Below are 21,889 nucleotides of genomic sequence, written 5' to 3'. Positions count from 1 at the left end.
ATAGGGTTGCAGATCCCTTTAGCTCCTTGGGTACTTTCTCTAGCTTCGCCATTGTGAGTCCTGTGATACATCCAATAGCTGACTGTGAGCATCCACTCCTGTGTTTGCTAGGCCCCTGCATAGTCTCTCAAGAGACAGCTATATTTGGGTCCTTTCAGCAAAATCTTGCTAGTGTTTGCAATGGTGTCCGAGTTTAGAAGCTGATTATGGGATGGATCCCTGGATACGGCAGGGATCTGGACCATCTAGAGGATCTCCTTTCTTATCTATGATAATCCCACATACTAGCTAACAATGGAACTCACTCTGAGACAAGGCTAGCCCTGAATTCAGAGAACTGTCGGCCTCTGCCTCCTGAGTGCTGAGATTAAAGGCGTGAGCCACTGCCCGGCCTAGTGCTGCATTCTTAGGAACAAAAAATACACAAGTAGGAGGAGTTAAATGCTCTCAGGTTGATATTTAAAAGATGAATGGTAAAATGCCCGCTGATAACGTAGAATTAATTTTGTACTTACTATGCAAGCATCAGGACAGGACAAAGGAAAAGGCGTTATGCTCGCTCAGTGGCACTCTAGGCCTGCTTTGTGCGTGGACCCCACAGCTTACCTAGCTGGCCCTAGACTTTGGTGTTGCTCAGTGATGCAAGTTGAGAAGCTGGGAGGTGTCTGGGCCAGTCAAGCTAGGCCCAGGAGAGGGATGGGCTGGCTTATCACCCAGCATGCAGGTTCACTGGGTTCTTTCAAAGCTCTTTTCTACAGGGAGCAAGGTGAAGAAGGCAGCCAATGAAAGGGTGGTGTCTAGGAGGGAAAGCCTGCATTCTGAAAATTGGGTGTACAAGTCCCTTATCAGAAAGGTCTCAGCTTCCGTGTAAGGTCTATAACTCCGCCTAGCTGGGTGTTCCACCTACTTCCCCAGGGACTTTCAGAACTGGGTCCCTTCCTCAGGAAACCACCCATGGCAGAAGGGAGTTAGTTGCTTCATCAGGCAAGGAGGAGGGAAGAAAGGCCTGGTCTAGGGGCAGAAGTGTGGGCAAAGTCCACGGATCTCAAAGGGCACACTATTCTGACGGCCACCCCCACTCGGACCTCCTGTGGGCCAGCTGATACTTTCCTTGTGACCAACAGCATAGCTTCTCCTGATACCCAGCCCTGTTTCCCTGCTGCCCGGCATTCCCAAGTCCCCGGTGTAAACTCCAGGTGAGCACACACAGCTGTCAACACTCGTTCTTCCTGTTCCTGCCTGTAAATGAAGGCGGCTTAGGACAGTGTTCGCTTAACAGCACAAAGATATGGCAAGCCTCATTTTGAGCACAGACTGAAGTGGTTTAAAAGTCTATCTCCTCGTGAGACGGGGGCTCAGTGCCCCTCAGCTGGAGTGGGTTCAACTAAATGACACATGATGCTAACACGTGGGGTGTGGCAGGAGTGACCGGAAACCATGATGTGGTAGGCACACTCCAGCGTCTACAGTCTCTCTCTGGTGATCTGTCATGGGGGAGGTGCCACTTTGCTGTGATGAGGCTCAAGGAGCCCGTGGAGTCATGAGCAAGAGCTTCATTCATCCATCACCCTCCCATCCCTCGATCTCACGGACCCCTCACTGGAGCCCGAAGCACTGCAATCCGCCTGCCCTACTTCATGACACCATCCGTTCACCCACACTCAAGGCTACCGCTCACCTCACATTCGTGGCTCTCGTCACTGTGGCGTGGGCCACCGTATCCCCCTCACAGCCCCCTGGTACGCTGCAGCTCTGCCTTTCCGAGTCTGGGACCACCGCTGCCTTCATTTGCACTTGTACTTGGTGATTTTAATTCTCACAGATATGATCTACCCACACTTCGGTACCCTCAGCTCCCCGGCTTGGTTTGCCTTTATCTTCCAGCATTCTTATCTTTCACTGAGCTGAGCTACTGCTCTTAAGTCCTATCTCAGGCAGCACTGTCACCATGGTGATCCAGCCTCAGAGCCAAACCAGTCCCAGGATATCTTTTCCCAGAGCCAGTTGTACCACATGGGATTACCTCGGCAGCAGAGCTCGATTACTGGAGTAGAAGAGCTTAAAATATCAGCTAGTTGGTCCTTTAAGAATGTTCCGGAGCCTCAGACGACCAGTGTCTATATTTGTCTGCTCCATGGTTCCTATCATCCAACCTCCCCTAGAGGTGGCCCACTCTACCCACCCGGTGTCACTTTCAACAGCGTGAAAACCCACAGCCACACACTGGCCTTGCCCTGAGCGCACGGTCACCAGTCTCAGGAGGCTGAATTCCGTGGTCATTCCCATACAATGAACTTTCTATTGTCTAAGGGACAGGTTTCATGTCACCCTTCTCAAACTGTGGCCACGCCCTGGCTGGAATTCCTACTTCTGATTTCACTGGGAAATTACAGGTAACCAGAAGGGACCGCCCTCGACTTCCCTCCCGCCAGCTGTGCCCAACTTCAAGAGCCTGTTCCCCGCTACACATGCCACCCAAGGCTCCATTCCACAGCCCCCACCCAACACTGTCATTCCTCTCATCAGCCCCAGGACACATAACCATGCTGGCATCTCTCCTAAAAACAATCACAGAAACAAGCGTCTTTCTTAGCTCCATCCTCAGCTTCGTCTGGCTCCTGTCCCCTGGGTCTGTTTGTCCTGTTAGAAGTAGTCTCTGAGATTGGTTTCCACCAGCCCAGTCTTTCACCTGCTATTCAAAGCTGACTCTATCCCTTCACCTCACTTAGGACTCAACGCTTTCCTGAAGGTCTCTCCTGGGCTATGGTTAAGGGCACCTTCTCTTTCGCTGGCTGCTCCTCCCCAGGGCTGTAGGGCACTCAGGCTGGGCGTTTTTATGCGCTGGCTTTAAATATCATTTGCTAGAAAGAAGAAAAGGCCAGGTGTGGTTGAGCTCCAGCATCTGGAGGGAGGGTGGGGGTGTGGATGCAGGAAGATCAGCTACATAAAGACCAGGATGGGCTACAAGACCTTATCTCAAACACAACACAACCAAACACAAACATTTCCCCTACAAATTCAAAAACATTTCTCTGCCACTGGCCCATATTTAAACACATGGCCTTTATCTCTGCTGAGACCCTCTGATTCTCAAACACACAGTTGACTACCAATTCAGAGCCCAACCTGTGTTCCCAATGAATCTACCTTCAAAAGATATGCACAGGGCAGAATTTCCCGTGTCCTTCATCATGTGCCACCTCCACCCACCCCCAGCTTCCTGTCACAGTTAGGGGACCTCTTACACTAGTTCTTGGGTCTCCAGCCTTGATCTCATGCCAATCTGTCTGAAATGGCTCCGTGGATAAAGGCGTTTGCTGCCAAGCCCGACAACTCGGAGTTTAATCCCTGGGACCCACAAGGTGGAGGAGAGAACTGATTTTTGTAAGTTGTCCTCTGACCTCCACATATACATCATGTTAAACACACACACACATACACCCCAAAAATGAATGAACAGACTAAAAAGAAAAACCAGCCAAAGACCCCACAAATGGCCCACAAGCACTCGACAGACACTCAGCATGAAGGGAGGGATCAATAAGGAACTACAGTCAGACATCTCTGGGGTACCATTGCACATCTGAGGATGACTGTAATAACAATAGCTTACAAATCAGAAAGTAAGTCTTGGCCAGGACAGGAGCCTGGGACGCTGCCAGATGAGATGTAAGCATCATAATTACTGTGGGAGACACTGTGGCAGGACCTCTACCAGTTAGACATACGATTACCATTCTCCAGCAACTCCACTTCCTGTGTTTGTGTGTCCCCTAGAGAGTGTGCAAAATGCGTCCTTGCTCAGTGGGCACGAGGTTACAGTACAAAGAAAACATCTGTGGTCCTATGAAGGTGAAGCTAAACAGCTTCATGTGTGGACTGAGCTCTCTGAACTATGCACCAGACACTAGTTAATTCTCATGGTCTGCCTCTGGCTGATCCTCTGCCCAGAGACTCCCCTGGAGGTTGTGTGGCCTGTCCAGGGGCCACAGCATGCACCATCTCCTAAGGTTCCAACCTGTCCACTCATCCCTACAACATAGTGACAGACTTATGCTCACCTCCAGGCTCAACTTGACTCTCCCCTCCTCCTTTTGCACAGCCTTTCCCCCTCTTGCTTTGGCTCCACACAGAGCTAGAGCCCCTCTGCTCAGCAATGGTAACACTTCCAGGAAGATAAAGGTCTACCTTTTTCCAAAGTAAGGCTAACACACTCAGTGTGAAAGCAAACTCTTCCCTGTAGCCGGCTGTCCCCAGCCTACATCACAGCAACTGCTCTGCTGGACCACATGGACGAGACCGATTCCTTCACCAGAAAGACAGAGAACTGTGGCCGCAAAGTGAATGGCCGCTGTCCCAAGAGCCAGGGCCTGAGAGAGCCAAACCTCACCTGGAGCTCCCAGAAGATGCTGCGCGTGTGTCGGTGGTAGTAGTGTCTCAGGGGAATGTATTCGAGGCCCTCCCGGTTTGTCTTCAGGTAGTTCTCCACATGCTTGAAGAACCAGGGCTTGTAGTAACTGCCAATGCTATTCAGCTGAAATGACAAGAGGGCATTGTGATCAGGCCACAGAGGACCCAACGGGGAGCCACCAGGGAGCAAGAGCGATCCAGCCACTGTCTAATGCGTTTGGCCTTTGCAAAGCTCTGATAAGTCAATTGTGGCCTGGGAGAGTCTTCAAAGCCAGGCAGGTTGGGCACAGCAGGGACTCTCCTGCAGAAAGCAGACACTCAGTGAACCTCAGGGTTATGCACAGGGCCATGCAGCCGGCTCAGGCAGCGGGGGGTGGGGGGAGCGGTTAGTGGCTCTTGTCCTGATTAGAACAGAGTCAATGTTCACAGTGTCAGTGATAACGCAGGGCTCTGCACAGGTTAGCTCCCCGCTGTCCTTGCTAAGCCAGTGTGGATCACCCTTACTGCAATCCACCACTCCTGTTCCAGCCAACCGTGAAACATTTCCCTGCTTTCCCCGGGCTGGCACCAGGACTCTGGGCTCAGCACTTTCCCAGTATTTTCCCTCTCCTGGAGGGAATGTCCTGGCCATGGGCTCTGTATCCTTGAATCCTACCTGGCACACTGAACTAGTGCCTTACAGCCCTCAGAGGGTCAGGCATGATCTGCTGGGTGCCGAGATGACCGAGCTGCTCAGACCTCCGGCCCAACTCCTCTGAACTGAATTCTGGGCAGGTTCTCTTGGGAAGAGAGCCAAGCATGGCCTAGCCATTCTCTAGTTGTGTGAAGTGGTGCAGGCTACTCCCTAACCCTGTTTTCTATGAATGTGAATTAACAATAAAATATACACATTCATATTTTTTTCAGGGCTTTCAATTGCGTTCCGCCCCCAAACCAAACCAAACCAAACCATTAAAGCCCAAACCAAGACCATACTGTACACACTATACTGTTCTCTCTGCCAGTCTGCTCTTCCCACGTACAAGCCACAAGGCTGATCTTTTAGCCTGTGTGTCTCACTTTCTATATGGCAAGATGGAGACACTGCTGACTGGAATGGCTGTGTAGGTTAAAGTATAACACAGGGCACACCTAGCATGGGCGTGGCCTACAACATCTGTTCCTTGGCCTCCCGATGGCCTTTCCCTCTGCAGCCAGCACCTGTGACTTCTCTGGGTACCACCATCTTGTGGAGCCTCCTTTGCTGGTGGGCACTCTGCGGGGAGGAGAGGGGGAGCCACAGTTTTGCACAAGAGTCTGTTTGCCCAAGCTGGCTTCCCTGTGGACAGAGGTAACAGAAGGGGGCCGAAACCGACAGCAAACAGAGCAACTTGATCTAAGGCAGTGGGGGCCAGGCCACTTGCCTGGCAGTGGCATCCACTGTGTAATTAAGTCGAAACTTGGGGTGTCTGGGTCCAAGATCTTCAGGAAACGCTGTGCCAGAGAAGCCCAGAAATGGTAACTAAATCTGCTAACCATCACTCAGGACACGGAGCAGCTGGGAAGCCTAGGTGACTGCAGAGGCTCAAGCTGGCTTTAACGCTACCACAGAGAGCGACCCCCAGCCTGGCTCTGAAGTGGGTTACAGTCTCACTCACAGGATGAGAGCCTCACCCTGGATGGTGCCACCCGAGGGCCCCTCATGGTACTTGGCTGGCCCATGTGACAGCATCTACTCCTCCTGTCCCGACTCCGTTTGCACTTGGTGTCCTGGTCTTATCTGCTGGGACAAACGGCAAGACTCTCTGGCCCCTGGTCTTTTCTACCACTGGGCTTGAAAGAGCTCCTGGAAGGGTCTCGGGACCTTCTCTCCTCAGGAAGTTCAGGGATCTAAACCCTTCAGGAGCTGAGCGAATCCTTCTAAGCACTCAAGCTGATGGTACCGACTCTCGGACCACACTGAAGCTATTTTGGTAGTGGTGGGTGGCTTCTCTTGACCCCCCTCCCTCAGCATGACGATGTGGACAGCCTCTAAGGAAATGCCCTAAAGAAGCTGCAACACCTCTACACCAGATACCCTACAGGTGATTAGGGGTGGGGGGCTCACAATGACTAGGCCTGAGGCTAGAGAGAGCCAGAACACTCTACGGCTACTGTTGCTAATGCTCCTGGACGCCCTCTTCCTGACACATTTCCTACCTGGAATCAATGCTGTGGTCACTGCTAAGTTCTAGGAGCTTCCACTCAGGGACCCACGTCAACCCGGAAGGTGGAGACAAGAATGTAAACCTGCTTTGTTTGTTGGGCATCTCTAGGAGTCTCTACCTCTCACTGGGTCTCATTTCCTAATATGAAGAAGGGATGGTTCCCCATGATATTTGAGTCTTTTTCGAAATGTATTTTACTGAAGCCAGAACCTCATACATATTAGGTAAGCATGCAGCCACTGGGCTAAACCTCTAGCCCTCCGTTTCAATTAAACAAAAACAAATTTTAGTGTGTGTGTCTGTGTTTGTGTGTAAGAGGACAACTTGTGGGAATTAGTTCTCTCCTTCTGTCACATAGGTCCTAGGGATCAAATTTAGGTGTCAGCCTTGGTGGGAAGTAGAGTCATCTTGAGGGCCCCGATTTTAAAACATTTTAACTATATAGGTATAGACCAAATGCCTTAAGACATGCCAATACTTTGATGAAGAGCAAATTTTTTCTCACTGCTTTAAAATTAATTAAAAACAAAACTGGAAGCAAGTTACATTGCCACCTAAGGACAGAGAGGGAGGACATTTGCTCAATGACCTGTTCTGAAGGCATTACACCGACTAAGGCGGGACAATGCTTACCCAGTTGAACAAGGCAAATTTGAAGAGACAGTCACAGGTAAGGGCAGCCAAGCTAGAAAACCCTGTAAAGATATGTTCACCCTCAAAAGTAACAAGAGAGCTACAAAACAAAGAGGGGCTATTTTTAACCTTATCAGATTGGCAAAAATCAAAGTGTGATACTCTCTCTCTGCAGCTGGCAAGGGATGCAGCCACCTGCTGCCGGACGCAGGCACGCACGCGGCTGCCCCACTGAGGTCCGTGTGGCCTCCCTCGCCCAAGTTTCGGGTGCTCACACCTGGGCTCAGGACTCCATTTCATTCATACACATGTTGGTAGGAAAGGAGGAGAAGAGAGTCTTAGATCTTCAGCGAAAGGAAGTGCCAAGTACTCTGACACACAACCAAGAGACTGTATAGAAAACCAGGACACGCACAGCCACAGACACTGATCAATGTAGAGAAAACTGTGGAAGTGATCACCCCAGGGAGCGAAGGGAGGCACCTTAACTTCCTTACACGTGCAACACCCACATCCTAGTTCATAATTCAAAAGGTTTTCTACACGCGTAAGGGGGAAACAAATGCGGGATGATTTTGGGTCACGTATGTGAGTCTTTTATTTGTTTAGGCTACCAGGTCTCTACGCGTGCATCCTGTCTGAATGGAGGGAAAAAGAAACCTGCTATTGAAAATTACTTGGTTGCTGGGTTACAGTGGCACATGCTTATAATGCCAGCATTTGGAAGGCAGAGGCAGGCAGTTCTCTGAGTTTGAGGACAGCCAGGTTTACATAGTAAGATCTAGACTAGCCAGGACTAAACAGTGAGACCCCGTTTAAAACAAAAACAAAAACAAAAACAAACAAACCCCAAAATAGTACATAGTGATTCACAGCTATATTTCCAGAGCTTACTCAGGAGACTAAAGCAAGATCATAGCCCTAAGTTGGAGGTTAGCCTGGACTACCCAGTGCGCTCCAGGCCAGCCTGAGCTAGTAGGTAGGTAACCTTGTCTGAAAATAAAGACTAAAACATTATTCGCTTGTTCTGTGTCACAACAAGTTACACCTTACACACTTGTTATGTGTAAAATGTTAATAAAACACTAAACGTTGTATGGTGAAAGCTGAGGTGTGCCCATTTGGTTTGGAGGAATTATCAAGGCCATTACTCCATCTTGGCTCTGCCACCTTGTAGAAATCTAAATTAGCCCTTGGAGCATCGGTTTCTTCATCTATGACATGGGCTGTCATTAGACAACAGGTTCTGTCTATAAGGGAAGCACGTGACTGGCGGGTGGCAGCAGTGGAGGAGACAGGCCTCTTGTGGCCCCTCACATTTCTGAGGGAGCCTGTTACCTGCATCCTGGACCACGCCACATGAAACAGTCTAAATAGGCTTAGCGCCCGCCCACCTTTCTTCCCCTGGCCTACCTTGCTGGGCTCTATGTCATCCGTCATGACCCCTGTCATGATGACAGCCTCATCCAGGGAGTACAGCAACCCTTCCACGAAGTGGTTCTCCAGCCGCTGGGACTCTTGGGTGAATTTTTCACAGATGGCCTCCAGGCCCCGAACAGGTTCAAACCGCAGCTTGACATACTTCTTGGCCGGGATGATCCGGATCTCGGCAGCCACCAGGAAGCCCAGGGTCCCACAGGACCAGGGTACGGCATAGAACAGGTCTGAGTTTTCAGACTGGGATAGAGAATTGGCACAGGCTGAGAGCTTGACCTGATAGGGCAGCGAGGGGGCACAGGGCCTGGACTGGATTCCCGCCTGTTGCTTTCACCTGTATTCAATTTTCCCTCTGCAATTTCTGCTTCACGTGACTTTAACCTCCTACTGTTCCCTGTTTCAGGGATGCTCAGGTAAATAGCATCCACTTCCTGCTGCTGAGGCCTAGGCCCTGAAGCACCCAGCAAGGTCATAACCAGAACTGCCCGAAGACCCCAGGGGGAGGACTAAGGGGGCAGAGAGGGGCAGAGTGCAGGGAACATGAGCTGGGTTCCTACTAGAGTCAGGGTAGATCAGGAAACATGAAAATGCAAATTCCCCTCCTGAGCTGGCTGGCACTAAAAGTAACAATACCTTTCCTGGCCCACTTTACCCTACACTTAAGAGTCTGGCAGGACACTGCCCACATCTGATAGGAGCATGACTTGACCTGTCTCAGTCAGGGCTCCCTGGAAAGTCGGCTACTCCAGCTGGGCCCAGGTAGGCTCTCCCAACTCTGAAGCAGTGGCCGTTGGCCATTCTAGGTTAGATTCTTTATGTCTAAAAGAGCCCCCATCCCCCAAAAAAGAATCCAGCCTTGGGCTGGTTTACGCTAGGCTACTTGTGTGCCACTGTAACTAATGTAGCCGTGGTGGCAGGCAGGATGGGGACAAGACAAGGGCGCTCTGAGGAAGGCGGCAGAAGCCTCTGGCACAGCAGGGCTGTCACCAAATCCAGTCCCTGGGCTACTCGCTCATCTCACTGTCCCCAGCACAGCAGCACGAACTTCGGAAACTGCACCCAGGCTCTATGGCAGGATTCCCCCAGAAACCCCAGCATGTTCTCCCTCCAGTTCACACAGCTGTCAGAGGAGAAACCGGCTTCAAAGAAGCCTGTCTTCCTTTCTTCTCTTGAAAACGAACAGACAGGGCTCAGATGAGTCTGTGGAAGATGGACTGAGCCATTGTGATTTAGTGCTTGGCTGACTGGGATCTTTTGATCCCAGACCTGAACTCCTGAGCTAGTCATCCTTCATCAGGCTCTCTTCTGGTGGCTGTGATGTACCCACCTTGAACCCAATTATGGAGGTTTAAGTCTTAGTGGTGTAGGATTTACTAAGTGTGTGACCCTGGTCAGGTTATTAACCTCTCTGTGCTTTAGCTTTCTATCTGACTCCAGGTAATCTTAGTAGTCACCTCATAGGTTGGTGAAGAACATAAACACCGAATTGTGTACAACGTGTTCTTAACTGTGTGTAAGCCCATCTCAGGACAGCCCAAGAGGTGCCCTGAAAATGAAGCAGTCCGAGGAGAGCTTCCTCCCTGACTCCCCAGTCAGCCGCAATGACCCCCACCTCTGAACTTACCGGTGTGCAGCGCACAAAGCTGCCGTCTGCCAGGATCAGCTCGTATGCAGTGCAAATGTGTTGGAACAGGCCATACTTGTGGGACGACGACTCGATGCCTGTGCCCATGATCAGGCCCCCTGCAGAGACATGTCTGTCAGCAGGGAAAGCTATGGAGTGCTGGGTGGGGCAGCTAAAATAGGACATTCCCCATCAATCAGTTTGAGAGGCAGGAGTGAGAGGTCTTCAGCATGGCCACCACCCTCATCTCTGACCAGTCTTAGAGGATTAAAAAAAATGTGTGTGTGGCCGGGCAGTAGTGGCTGACACCTTTAATCCCAGCACTCAGGAGGTAGAGGCAGGGGAATCTCTGTGAGTTTAAGGTCAGCTTGGTTTACAGAGGGAGTTCCAGGACAGCCAGGGCTATACAGAGAAACCCTATCTCAAAAAAAAAAAAAAAGGCTGTGTGTAAAGCCACTCTAAAAGGAAGTCTAATGAAGAGAGGTTGCTAGGTGGCAGGAGCTATGACCTATGGGAAGATCATAGCCTTGGATAAGAGCTTTGGAGGTCACAGACCCTACAGGGAGAGAGACCAAACTCATTCTGTGTTTGAGACTGGTATAACTGGAGTGATGGACAGTCATGAGGAAGCAGATGGGATGAGAATATCTGAACCACTCAGAAATGGAGCAAGGCCATTTCTGGCCCAAACGGGAGAGTAGCCAGCAATGAAGAAGATCTGCGGTACGGAAGGGGACCCGTGTTCCTCTGCTGCGATCCTGTCGTGAACATGGGGACTCACCCACTGTGAGGTCATCGAGCTCAGGCAACACAGGCAGGGTCCAGCCAATGGAGTTCAGCAAAGCTGTCACCTGACCCATAGACACCAAGGGCTCCACTCGAACAATCTGTAGACAGGGGAGAGGCTGGGTCAGTGTCCTGCCTTTAATTACAGAGAATATGATCTCTGGTTCTGAGTCCACTAGTGTTGAACGCCATCCTCTTTAAGATCTCATAACAGCTGGGTGTGGTTACACACACTTATAATACCACCACATAACAAATGTTCAGTTCATTTTCCTAGATTCTAGGAGAAATACTAATTTGGCATTGACAGCAGAGACAAGGAAGAAGGCATCAATCATCCAGCTTAGCTCTTCACTTACCAGCGACAACCACGAAGATCTGCCTCGCTCTCCCATATGTCTGTGCTGCTCTTTCGTATGCTTTGATACAACATCCATACACGTACAAACCCACACATACATATACTAAATATTTAGCACTAGAGGGGGGTTGGAAAGATGCCTCAGCAGTTAAGAGGGCTGGATGCTCTTCCAAAAGACCTGGGTTAGATCCCAGCATCCACATGGCAGCTCACAACCCAGTTCAAAGGGTGAGATGCTCTCTCTGGCCTCTGCAGGCACCAAGCATGCAAGGGATACACAGACGCGTATGTAGGCAAAACACCCAGATATATGAAAATAAATTATTAGCATTAAAGACTGGGGGACCACTCAGTGGATACCACAGGTACTAGGATAGAAGTTCAGACTCCCAGCACCCATGCAGATGACTGACTGGGTGTGACAACCTGCCCGGGGCATGAGAGGCAGGGACAGGGGATCCTCAGAGCAAGTTGGCTAGCCAGACCTGCCAAACCGACAAGCTCTGGACTCAAGCGAGAATCCTTGCCTCAATATATATGATTGAGAACAATTAAGGAAAGCATCCAACTTAACCTCTGACCTCCACAAATATTCACACACATCAGCACATGTATGTATGTCAACATAGATGCAAATGGGCACACACACATGCAAACCACACAAACAGATTTTTAAAAATTTAGCACAAGGGGCTGGTGAGATGGCCCAGCAGTTAAGAACACATGCTTCCCTCAGAGGGTCTGAGCTTGGTTCCCAGCACCCACATGGAGGCTCATAACCATCCAGTTCCAGGGAGCCTAACTGCCCTCTGGTTTCTATGGGCACAGCACACAAACATACATGAAGTTATAACGTTCACACACATAAAATAAAAATAAACAGAAATGAGCATCAAACTATGAACATCATCTTTTATCATTAAGGCTTTTTGTAAAACTGATTTTTCATGGACATGCCAGTGAGCAATCACGTGAATATCTACATGCTGAGACAGAATACTGCCCCGAGGAAAAAAGAAAAAAGCAGAGTGAAATACATGGAACAGGAGTTTTCAAGAATGTAGACACAGGCCACAACAGTTTACAATACCTGAGAGACGGACGGGACAAACTAGGTGAGCTCTGAGAAGATCCTCATCTGCCCAGAGTGAGAGGAACCTCTGTGGAGCCTGTATCATGATTTACAGAAGACCAGCGCTCCCGAGGACCAATCAGAAAGGAGCTGACAGCAGTGTATGAGAATATAGTTCTGCCCAGGCCCAAAGAGGATACTTGGAAGAACTGCAAAGGGCACCTCAGCGTCTTCAACCAGGTATGGACTGGTATGTATGAATTCAGCTACTGCCTGAGGCTGAGGCCAGGCAACACAGCCCAGGGGGAGGATTACAGGTAAAGACACCAGGAGGACAGCCCGAGCAGGGCACAGTTACTTGTTCCTATAAGCTGGCCTGGGAAAACTGATTCATGGGGTCTTGGGTAGGTCCTGAGAATGGCTTGCCTCAGTGGCAGGGAACAATCAGCCCAGATTAAATGGTACTCTGGTCCATTTCAAGAAAATCAAGACCCAACAAGGATCAAATTGTTTCCAAGGGATTTAGCCGCCTCCTGGAAATATAACCTTGAGACATGTGGAATGCAATGCCCACCACCCCCTAGGAAAAGGGCAGAGTGATCCAACAGTCCAGTTAAAAGTTACAGGCATGCAAAGAGGTAGGAAAACAGAGCCCATACTGATGAGAAAAATCCATCAAGCAAGACAGACCTAGGACTGACAGACAATAGAATTAGCAATCAGGGACATCAACTGGATTCTCCTTATTCAAATAGTTAAACTTCAGGGCCAGCGAGAGGGCTCAGCAAGTAAAAGAACTTGCCTGGCAAGCCTGAAGACCTGAGGTCAATCTCTAGAAACTGAGACTTTTGAAAATGATTCTCTGACCTCCACATGTGTGCCAGCCATAGCATATCTATGTGCACACACATACAATACAATACAATACAATACAATACAATACAATACATACATACATGTACAAAAATATTAGCAAGACCCAGAGTCTGAAATGAAAGATATAGTGGACTGGGCTAACCGCAAACTGGGTATCACAGGGAAAAAAAATGCAGTGGATTTATACGTATGGTAATAGAAATCATCTAAAGTGAGACTGAAGAAATAACTTGAACAAGTTGAAGAGGCCGAATACACCTGTAATAGCAGTTTCCAAAAAAGGAGAAAAAAAGGAGGCAGGGGAAAAAAAAGCCCTCAAAGTTTCTACAATCAGTGAAAAACTTACAAAATTTGAACCCAAGAAATATGAAGAAAACCGCACCAACAACTTTCATAATAAAATCTTCCAAACCCAGTGATGAAAATATGTTAACCGCTGAAGTGAGAGGAGGGAAAGCCTGTCCAGAGGGTTGCTATTCCTCCTTCCCTCCCTCCCTCCAGCCCATCTTCTTTCTCCTCATTTTCCCTATATAGTCCTTTCCTGGTGTTGCCTGTGTAGCCCTGGCTGTCCTGGAACTCATTCTGTAGACCAGGCTGGCCTTTACCTCAACCACTAAGCCACTAAGCCCAGCTATGAGTTTAATTTCCAGCATCCATGCTGGGTGACTTACAACCACCTGTAACTCCAGGATCTGATGCCCTCTTCTGGCCTCTTTGGAGACTCACACACATGTGTGCACACACATACACGTAAACAAAAATACATTGAAAAGAATGCATATTTATATATACTGTGATGTATACAAGAAATTAAAGATGTCCTTTGTTTGTTTTTTGTTTTTTCAAGACAGGGTTTCTCTGTGTAGCCCTGGCTGTCCTGAAACTCACTCTGAAGACCAGGCTGGCCCTGAACTCAAAGAGGTCCTTTGAGCAAAAAGAAAACAATGGCAGACATAAATCTCTAGAATAGACAGAAAAGACAGTAACTCTATAGACAAACAGATGTTCTTATATTTAAATTCCTTTAACAGGCAACTGGTCATTAAAATATTGATATAATACAGTGTGGAGCTAAGAAAAACGTACACAGTAGTAGAAAGGGTGGGAGGAAGGCAATGGAAGTATGACGTCGTAAGGTCTTTCCACGGCGTGTGAAGTGAGGTAACATCACTGCTGTGAAGAAAATGTAGATTGGAAACCCCCAGGCAGAGCTACGGAAGGACGCCGGAAAGGACTCTCGCACAGACCGAGATGAGAACACAGGGGAGAAAAAGGAACAAGGAACAAATGCACATAAATAGACAACACGTGACAAGACTCCAGCCACCACATCAAGGGAGGGCAGTAGGTGCCAACGGTCTTACAACCTCAATTAGAATCCAGAGAGAGGGGCTGCAGAGATGGCTCAGCGGTTAAGAGCACTGACTGCTCTTCCAGGGGTCCTGAGTTCAAATCCCAGCAACTACATGGTGGTTCACAACCATCTGTAATGGGATCCGATGTTGTCTTCTGGTGTGTGTCTGAAGACAGCTACAGTATACTAGCATACATAAGTAAATTAAAACAAAGGCTGAATTAAAAAAAAAAAAAAACAGCAAGACCCAACTGGGTGTTGCCTGTAAGAGAAACACACTCTGTTAGGTCAACCGTAAACATTACAAAACTACACATCATGCCATGCTAGTTTAACGAGATTAGCGACTAGTGTCATCACTATCAGACTGAGTAGATTTCAGAACAAAGATCATAACTAAGGCTTTTTAAAGAGGTAATCTCTGACAGGTGCAGTGGTCACACCCATCATCCCAGCATCTGAGAGGAGGCAGCAGGTAGAGGGGTGATACATCTTTTCATAATTAAAAAAAAAGGAGTTAATCAAAAGGACATTAGAAAAAATGAAGAAGCATGTTTGCTTCTGCCTAGTAGAGAAGTAAGTGATAGACAGATTTGGGCAAGCCAATGAGCAATGGGATCTCGATGACATTTGTCACTCCAAGAGTTCATTCACGTGAGTGTACACACACACACACACACACACACACACACACACACACACACTCTTAACTTTTTTTTCCCTTAAAAAGTTGAAAGCACTCAATTTTCTGGCAACAGCTAAAGTAAATCAGAAGTCCAAGATAGAAAGATCTTGCTAAATACTTGAAAACTAAACATTCTTGTAATAACCTGTCAAAACACATAGCAAAAGGGAAATCAGAAATTATTTTTTTGGGGAGGGGGAGTGACATGGCTCAATAGTCACCAAGCCTGACAAGTCCTGATCCTGTAAGATAGAAGGCGAGAATTTATTCATTCCCAAAGCTGTCTTCTGACCTCCATACTCCCTGAATGAGTGGTAAAATTCTGGTTTTCAGAAGCCAAGCCATGGGCTAGGAGACAATATGGCATGATTTCAGATTTTTAAAAAATTAGCAAAAAATATGAATGGGCCTCACCAAAGACAACATACTGGAGGCTGATTATGTACATGGAAGGATGACCCAGGTCTTCAGCCACCACAAGGAGATGCCACCCCAACACACCCTGAGAATGGGTAGAACTGAGACCCGCTACAACAGGTTCAGCAATATGTGGCCAGCAGCAGGCACACAGTACCCACGGCACTGTAAAGTGAAACTTCTTCTTAGGAAAACAACCTGACTGTTTTCCTTAAACGTAAGTAAGTAGACAGCTGCCTGTCAGGGGACTTGGCCATTCTACTCCTAGGTATTTGCCCAAGGAAAGACTTTTAAAGACTTACTTTTATTTATAGATTTCTTATTTTAATCTATGTGTCTGTGTGCGTGGGCACGTGTGTGCAGGTGCCCTGAGAAGCTTTCTATCCAGAGCTGGAGTTACAGGTGGTAGTGACGCCCTGATGGAGGTGCCAGGAACCAAACTTGGGTCCTCTCCACGCCCAGTACACATGCTTTAACTGGTGAGTCATCTCTCCAGTCTCTATTTTATTTTTATGTGTTTAAACTATGTGTATACGTGTGGTGGAACCCCCCTGAGCTGGAGTCGTAAATGTTGTGGGCTGCCTGACATGGGAACTGAATTCAGGTCCTCTAAAAGAGCTGAGCCAGCTCTCAAGTCCCAAAGACATACCTTGCATGTTTATAGAAAGCCTGTTTGTTACTGACTATTTTGTAACAGCTTCAAAGTGGAAAAAGCAGGGATGCCCACCAGCAGGTCAATGACTAAGCTGACTGGCCATGCAAAAGATACTATGTAGCAGTAAAACCCTTTGTACCAGGGACATCAATATGGATACATCTTAAAATACTCATTAGAGAACCCAGACCCAAAGAGTATGCACTGAATGATTTCTTTCAATAGTATCCAAAGTCTAACACTCATTTATAACTGCAGAAAGAGAACACAGCTAACCAGAGGCTGTGGGTGGAACGGGCAGGGAGGGGTTTAGGGAGAGAATTACAAGGATGAGCAAACTCTTAAGTCTGTGTGTGTGTGTGGGGGGGGGGAGGTTCTGTATTTTGATAATGGTTTCACTGGTGCAGTCATGTCAAAACTCATGTCAAAATTTATTACCCAACTGCATACTTTAAACATGTACGGTTCATTGTGCCAGGCAATACCAACAAAGCTGTCTCAGAGTAGGCACAGTGATGCCAGTACTTTGGCCAGGGTCTCACAGTGATGAAATATCACCAGGTGAACACACCACAGTCAAAACCACTCCTGTCTCTGGATATTGCAACTTTCTATTAAAATGAAAGTGTAATCCAAATCTCCGCGCTGGAGATCTCTGATGACATGCAAGCCGAGTCCCCCTTTCCTTAAGTTATGTGTTGAGAAGAAGAATATCTACACTTTATCTTAGCCAAAAGGCCCAGAAGCATTAAGAAGTAAAATTAGTGTGTGTGTGTGTGGGGGGGGGCTTGGGGGGTGGAGGTGGGGGGTGCAGAGAGCAGCAGTGGCAAAGAGTGTGTACTTTTGGGCTAGCCAACCAACAAGCCTATACCAAATTCCCCTCGCCAGTTACCTTTGTAGCCTACCAGCATACTTTCTTACCAGGATGGATAAACAGGGTCCTTTTGTCTCTCATTTTTGCCTGGGATTTCTCCATCCCTATTTTATTTTCTAACAGAACTAAGACTATCAAAAGATTCCCTGGAGTTCTCAGCTTGCCTGGCTGACTATGGGCAGACTTTCCTCCTGGTGGCTATAGCGCTTGCGAGGCCAACAATGGCAGGTAGAGACTTTCCTGATGGCCTCGGACCTGTCCATTCTGGGTTATCACTGACTGGACTCATTTCCCCGAGAGTCACTCATACCCGGGGCAGTGTTGACCTGCCCCCAGAGCCAAGGACAGCATGTGCTCGCTCCGTTTTGTCACTTTTTTGGGGGAAGGAAGGGGGCAGTACCTGGGATTGAACCTGGGGCCTTGCACAGTGCTAGGTAAATGTAAACGCTCCACCACTGATCTACGACCCCAGCCCCCTCACCTGTTTCTTGGTGTCCACCTCCAGGATGTCCATCAGGTTGATCATGATGTTCTTATGGGTCTTCTTGTACTTTCCGACTCGCAGCGAAACAGTGAGCCAGCCTGGGCGCCCCGTGCACATGAAGGTCTTACTGCCCTGTTCCTTCCATTCCCGGACCTGCAACCACAGGACACGACTCAGCTGGCTCCATCTGGGAGTCCCAGGGGGACGGACACACAGCCCTTCTTTCAGGATGAGGGAGCTGGGAAAAATGCCTTTACCCAGGTCCCATTGGAGAGGATGGTGACGCTCTGAGGGCTTTCCCCTGTGCAGTCTCCCTAGCTCAGGACGTCAACAGAACAGCCAATGTGTTGTTACTGCACGAGGACGAATGCAAGAAAGCACTAGAGAACAGAGTCCTCCAAAGACAGTAAGTGGAAAGCCCAGGAAAGGCTTTCTAGCAATAGCAGAGCAGTCATAAACATGATTATCATCTCCATCGTACAACCACCCAGTGAGGCACCTACTGTTCATTGTCTGGTTAGATCTCCTCATCTCAGGAGGCTGGGTGCCCCCCCCCCCCTTTTGCAGATGAGGAAACCCAGGCAAAATAGTTTGTATGAGGTCGTACACCCCATGACTGGAAAGACCCAAATTCATAACCAGGACTGAACAAGCCGAGCCCGAAAAACAGAGAGCTGGGAGGGAGACAGAGGGGCTTAGTCCATGGAAGAAGAGCGTATCCAGTGTCAAGTAGATGCCTGCTGTTAGCATCCACATACGCTAACTCATGTACCAATCTGACAGAGGGGGACAGGGAAGGAGCAGCCAGGCAGTGGGAGGAACGACTTTGGCAAAACTTCCACACTGGAGCAAGAAGGTGCAGAGGGTGATACACTAATGAGGAATAGAGGAAGCTGTCCTGTCCCTGCGGACGGACAAGGCAGGCGTGATGCATAGCTGTGGTCAGGGCACCCAAGCACCAACCGGTTCCTCTTCCTCTGCTTCTAGTGATTCCTCTACCCCCAACCCAGGCTGACTGTACCCTGTTGGCCACAGTGACAGTTTTAGGAACAGGACTGTGAGCCCAGTAGGCAAACCCCTTCTGGGTCTGGTTCCAGGAGGGCACTCTCTCTTTACTTTACTTTCCCCGGAAAGTGTTGGGGATTCCACAAGAAAACAGCACCCCACGAGAATGGAGACAACTCAAGGGAAGGAAGAGCCAAGAAAGAACATGGCAGGCAGGATGAAGATAAATGGGGGAGGGGGTCCTGGGTTCAGTTATGCCTCAGCCAGCTGTACTGATCTAACAGGCATTCGCAAACATACTCTGGCCCCAAGGGCAGCTGTCAGATAACAGTCCCTGCTGAATGCCCTAAACTCACAGGGCATTCAGCAGGCTGATGCTGTTCAGGACACAAGCTAGTGTCCTTTTTACTCAAACCAGCTTCAACTAAGTTTTGCAAGAGTCTGGTCAAGGGTCATGGGCTGCCCTGGAGCTGTCTGTCAGTGGGCTCAGGATGGGGGGGGGGGGCTTTCCTCTTATTCAGTCTGGCAGAAAGGCAGGACTACGAGTCCCCGGTGGGAAGACAAAGGGTGAATTCCAAGACCACCCAGCTCTGTCTGACCCTGCAGTGGGAGACTTTATGTAAACAGAGTGTGAGGGAGTGGATTAGCGGTTGCTGCTGGATCACACAGGCAGAAACTATCAAGCTTGGGGCATTGATGGGATTTGGGGGTTAAAAAGTTCTTTGTCAAATCCTCACGAGAGACAGAAAGGGTCCAGAAAGTAGGTAACTATTCGGGAAGCTATGGTAAGAAACTAGGCATGAGGCAACAAAATCAGAGATGGGATGGAGACACGAGGCTGAGGGGGTTGAGAGTTCAGGCTCTTACCGAAGCCAATGTTGACTGCCTGCCTTATTTATCGGTTGTGCTGTCTTGGGCACATGACTCACACTTTGAACCTCATTTTAGTAAAACTGGTACTAGACACCAGGAGGCCGTGGACTGTAAACTGCACACACGAGTGGCACAGGTATGGCATGTAGGGCCCCATTGTTCCTTGCGCATCCTTCCATTTAGTTTAGGTTAACAACCACTCACTAATACACTCTTGCCCCAAGGGGAGCCATTGGATAACAGTCCTATCTTCTGGTGCTCACAGGACAGCCAGCAGGTAAACGGCAAATAGAACCTGCAGACAGACCCAGGAAAAAATGGTGCAGGTGGGGGTGGAGGACAGCAGAGGCTGTGAACTACATACATAACCCAGGGTGGAGGTGCAAAATGATTCTGATCGCTGCACCCTCTGCATCTCCTCTCCCTGGGTAAGGTCTTCTGGTCTGGAGGTCAATCTGCCTGGCACCGGCAGGCTAAGCCTGTGGTGCTCAGTCTGCAGCATACAGCAAGAAGTAAATAGAACAAGAGGGTGGTTGCCATGCGGCAGGAAGCAGACGCTCTCTGAAGGCTGATGCAAGTTAGAGAGGAATATAAGGAGGGCAAAGGGATCCCATGCTAACCCTGGATGGGGGGAAGACGCTTCACTGTGAAGAGAAGTCTTAGCCTTGGTGCCAGCTGGCCTATATGAACTCCTCATCTACTTACTGGGACGACTACATCTGGATGCAGAATCGCTGCACATCACACGGGATTGGGGGCTGATCCTGCCTTTTAATCTCTCTTTAATCCTCCATTGTAAAGGGATCCGAAGCACCTCGGACCGCAAAACAAACTTTCACCTCTTTCCTGCATAACGCTCCTCTCCAAACTGACTTTCTAACCTTTTTTCTCTCATGACTGTGCTCCTCAGCTTCCTACTTCTGCTCAGCCAATCTCTCCACTTGGATCTCCCCCCTCCCCATTTCCCAGAACCACCTTCCAGAGGCCATTCCTCCTTTGGAATGCGGGGGGCCTGATGAGTTACCTGACTGTTGCGCACCTCCCGAGGGTTTAGGGTCCCTCGTTTTCCAGGCACTGCGCATGCCCTGCACCTAGCGGACACTTTATAAGGCTAGGGTTAGGGTTCTGTTTGTTGCCCCGGTGCTTTTGCTGCTTCCGTTTCATCTTCGGACAGTCCCTTCCCCCATCACACGCCAAGTCCTTTGCGATCCCCACTCCCACGCCCGTTCCTCCGACCCCACACGCCCCCGTCGCCCAGAGAACCGCTACCCCGGCGCACAGCCGCGCCCCACGCCGCTCACCTGTTTCTGGATGTCCCGCACGCGCTGCTCGTGCAGGCGCGGCGCACTGCTCATCTTGAACACCACCCAGGCGCGCACGTAGTAGTAGATATCGAAGATGAGCGAGAGCGGCAGCAAGAAGAGGCACACGAACACCCAGCGCTGGTGGATGAGAACGAACTCCAACCCCTTCACTCGCACCCAGAGTAGAAAGAGCAGCGCGCACACGGCCAGCGACACGGCGGGCTCCATGGTGTCGCGGCGCACCGCGCGGAAGGGTGCGGGCTCGCGCCGCCCGTCCCCGTCGCCCGCTCCGCGCTCCGCCGGCTCAGCGCCTGCCGCCACCGCCCCGGGAGCCTGTAAGTCGGGCCCGCCGCCTCGCGATTGGCTTGGGTCGCCAAGGTTCGGTGGGCCGAGACCCAGGCAGCGACCAATGGTGAGCCGCGCCGGGGATCGGACCAGGGAGCCGCTGCGTTCATTGGCTGCGGGAACCGGGATGCTCCACCCTCTTCTAGTCGGCGCGCGAGGAGGGGCTGACCTGGGCTGGGGGCGCTGGTAGGGTCGGCAAGCGGCCGGCTTGGCGGGGTTTAGGGTTCTCGCTCTGGAGGCATCGGGACCACCCTTGATCTCCTCCTTGGGTGGTGCCTCCCGTGGACACACGTCAAGCAGTTGTACATTGGGTTACCTCCCCAGGGTGGGAGGCGCTCCAGACAACCACCCTGCAGCCCTGGCAGGAGAGTCTCTGGCCTTGACCCGGGCAGGTCATGACACTCCGTAGGCACATGGCCAGGAGGGGGAATCCTTTCAATTTTCAAGGCGTTTACCATAAATGCATTTAAACTACCCTCCTTAGCAGTTCTGGGCCGTGGGTAGCTGG

At 49.7% G+C, this 21,889-nt stretch overlaps 1 protein-coding gene across 1 annotated transcript in view; it reads right to left on the bottom strand.

Moving 5' to 3' along the window:
- The window catches only part of Dhcr24 (24-dehydrocholesterol reductase), a 27,742-nt gene extending 6,354 nt beyond the window's left edge, over nucleotides 1–21,388 (bottom strand). Inside the window, exons 1-6 of the mRNA XM_021161643.2 lie at nucleotides 21,034–21,388; nucleotides 17,852–18,007; nucleotides 11,072–11,177; nucleotides 10,291–10,409; nucleotides 8,643–8,906; nucleotides 4,391–4,534 (exon numbers count right to left, since the gene is read on the bottom strand). Of these exons, the coding sequence (XP_021017302.1) occupies nucleotides 4,391–4,534; nucleotides 8,643–8,906; nucleotides 10,291–10,409; nucleotides 11,072–11,177; nucleotides 17,852–18,007; nucleotides 21,034–21,264 (1,020 nt within the window). The 5' untranslated portion in view covers nucleotides 21,265–21,388. The remainder of the gene's footprint in view (nucleotides 1–4,390; nucleotides 4,535–8,642; nucleotides 8,907–10,290; nucleotides 10,410–11,071; nucleotides 11,178–17,851; nucleotides 18,008–21,033) is intronic.
- Nucleotides 21,389–21,889: the final 501 nt, after the last annotated feature.

The sequence above is a fragment of the Mus caroli genome, chromosome 4 (genome assembly GCF_900094665.2).
Source record: "Mus caroli chromosome 4, CAROLI_EIJ_v1.1, whole genome shotgun sequence".
Classification (NCBI taxonomy): Eukaryota; Metazoa; Chordata; class Mammalia; order Rodentia; family Muridae; genus Mus; species Mus caroli.
The sequence above is the reverse complement of the archived record's forward strand: the minus strand, read 5'-3'. Positions and strand labels throughout refer to the sequence as shown.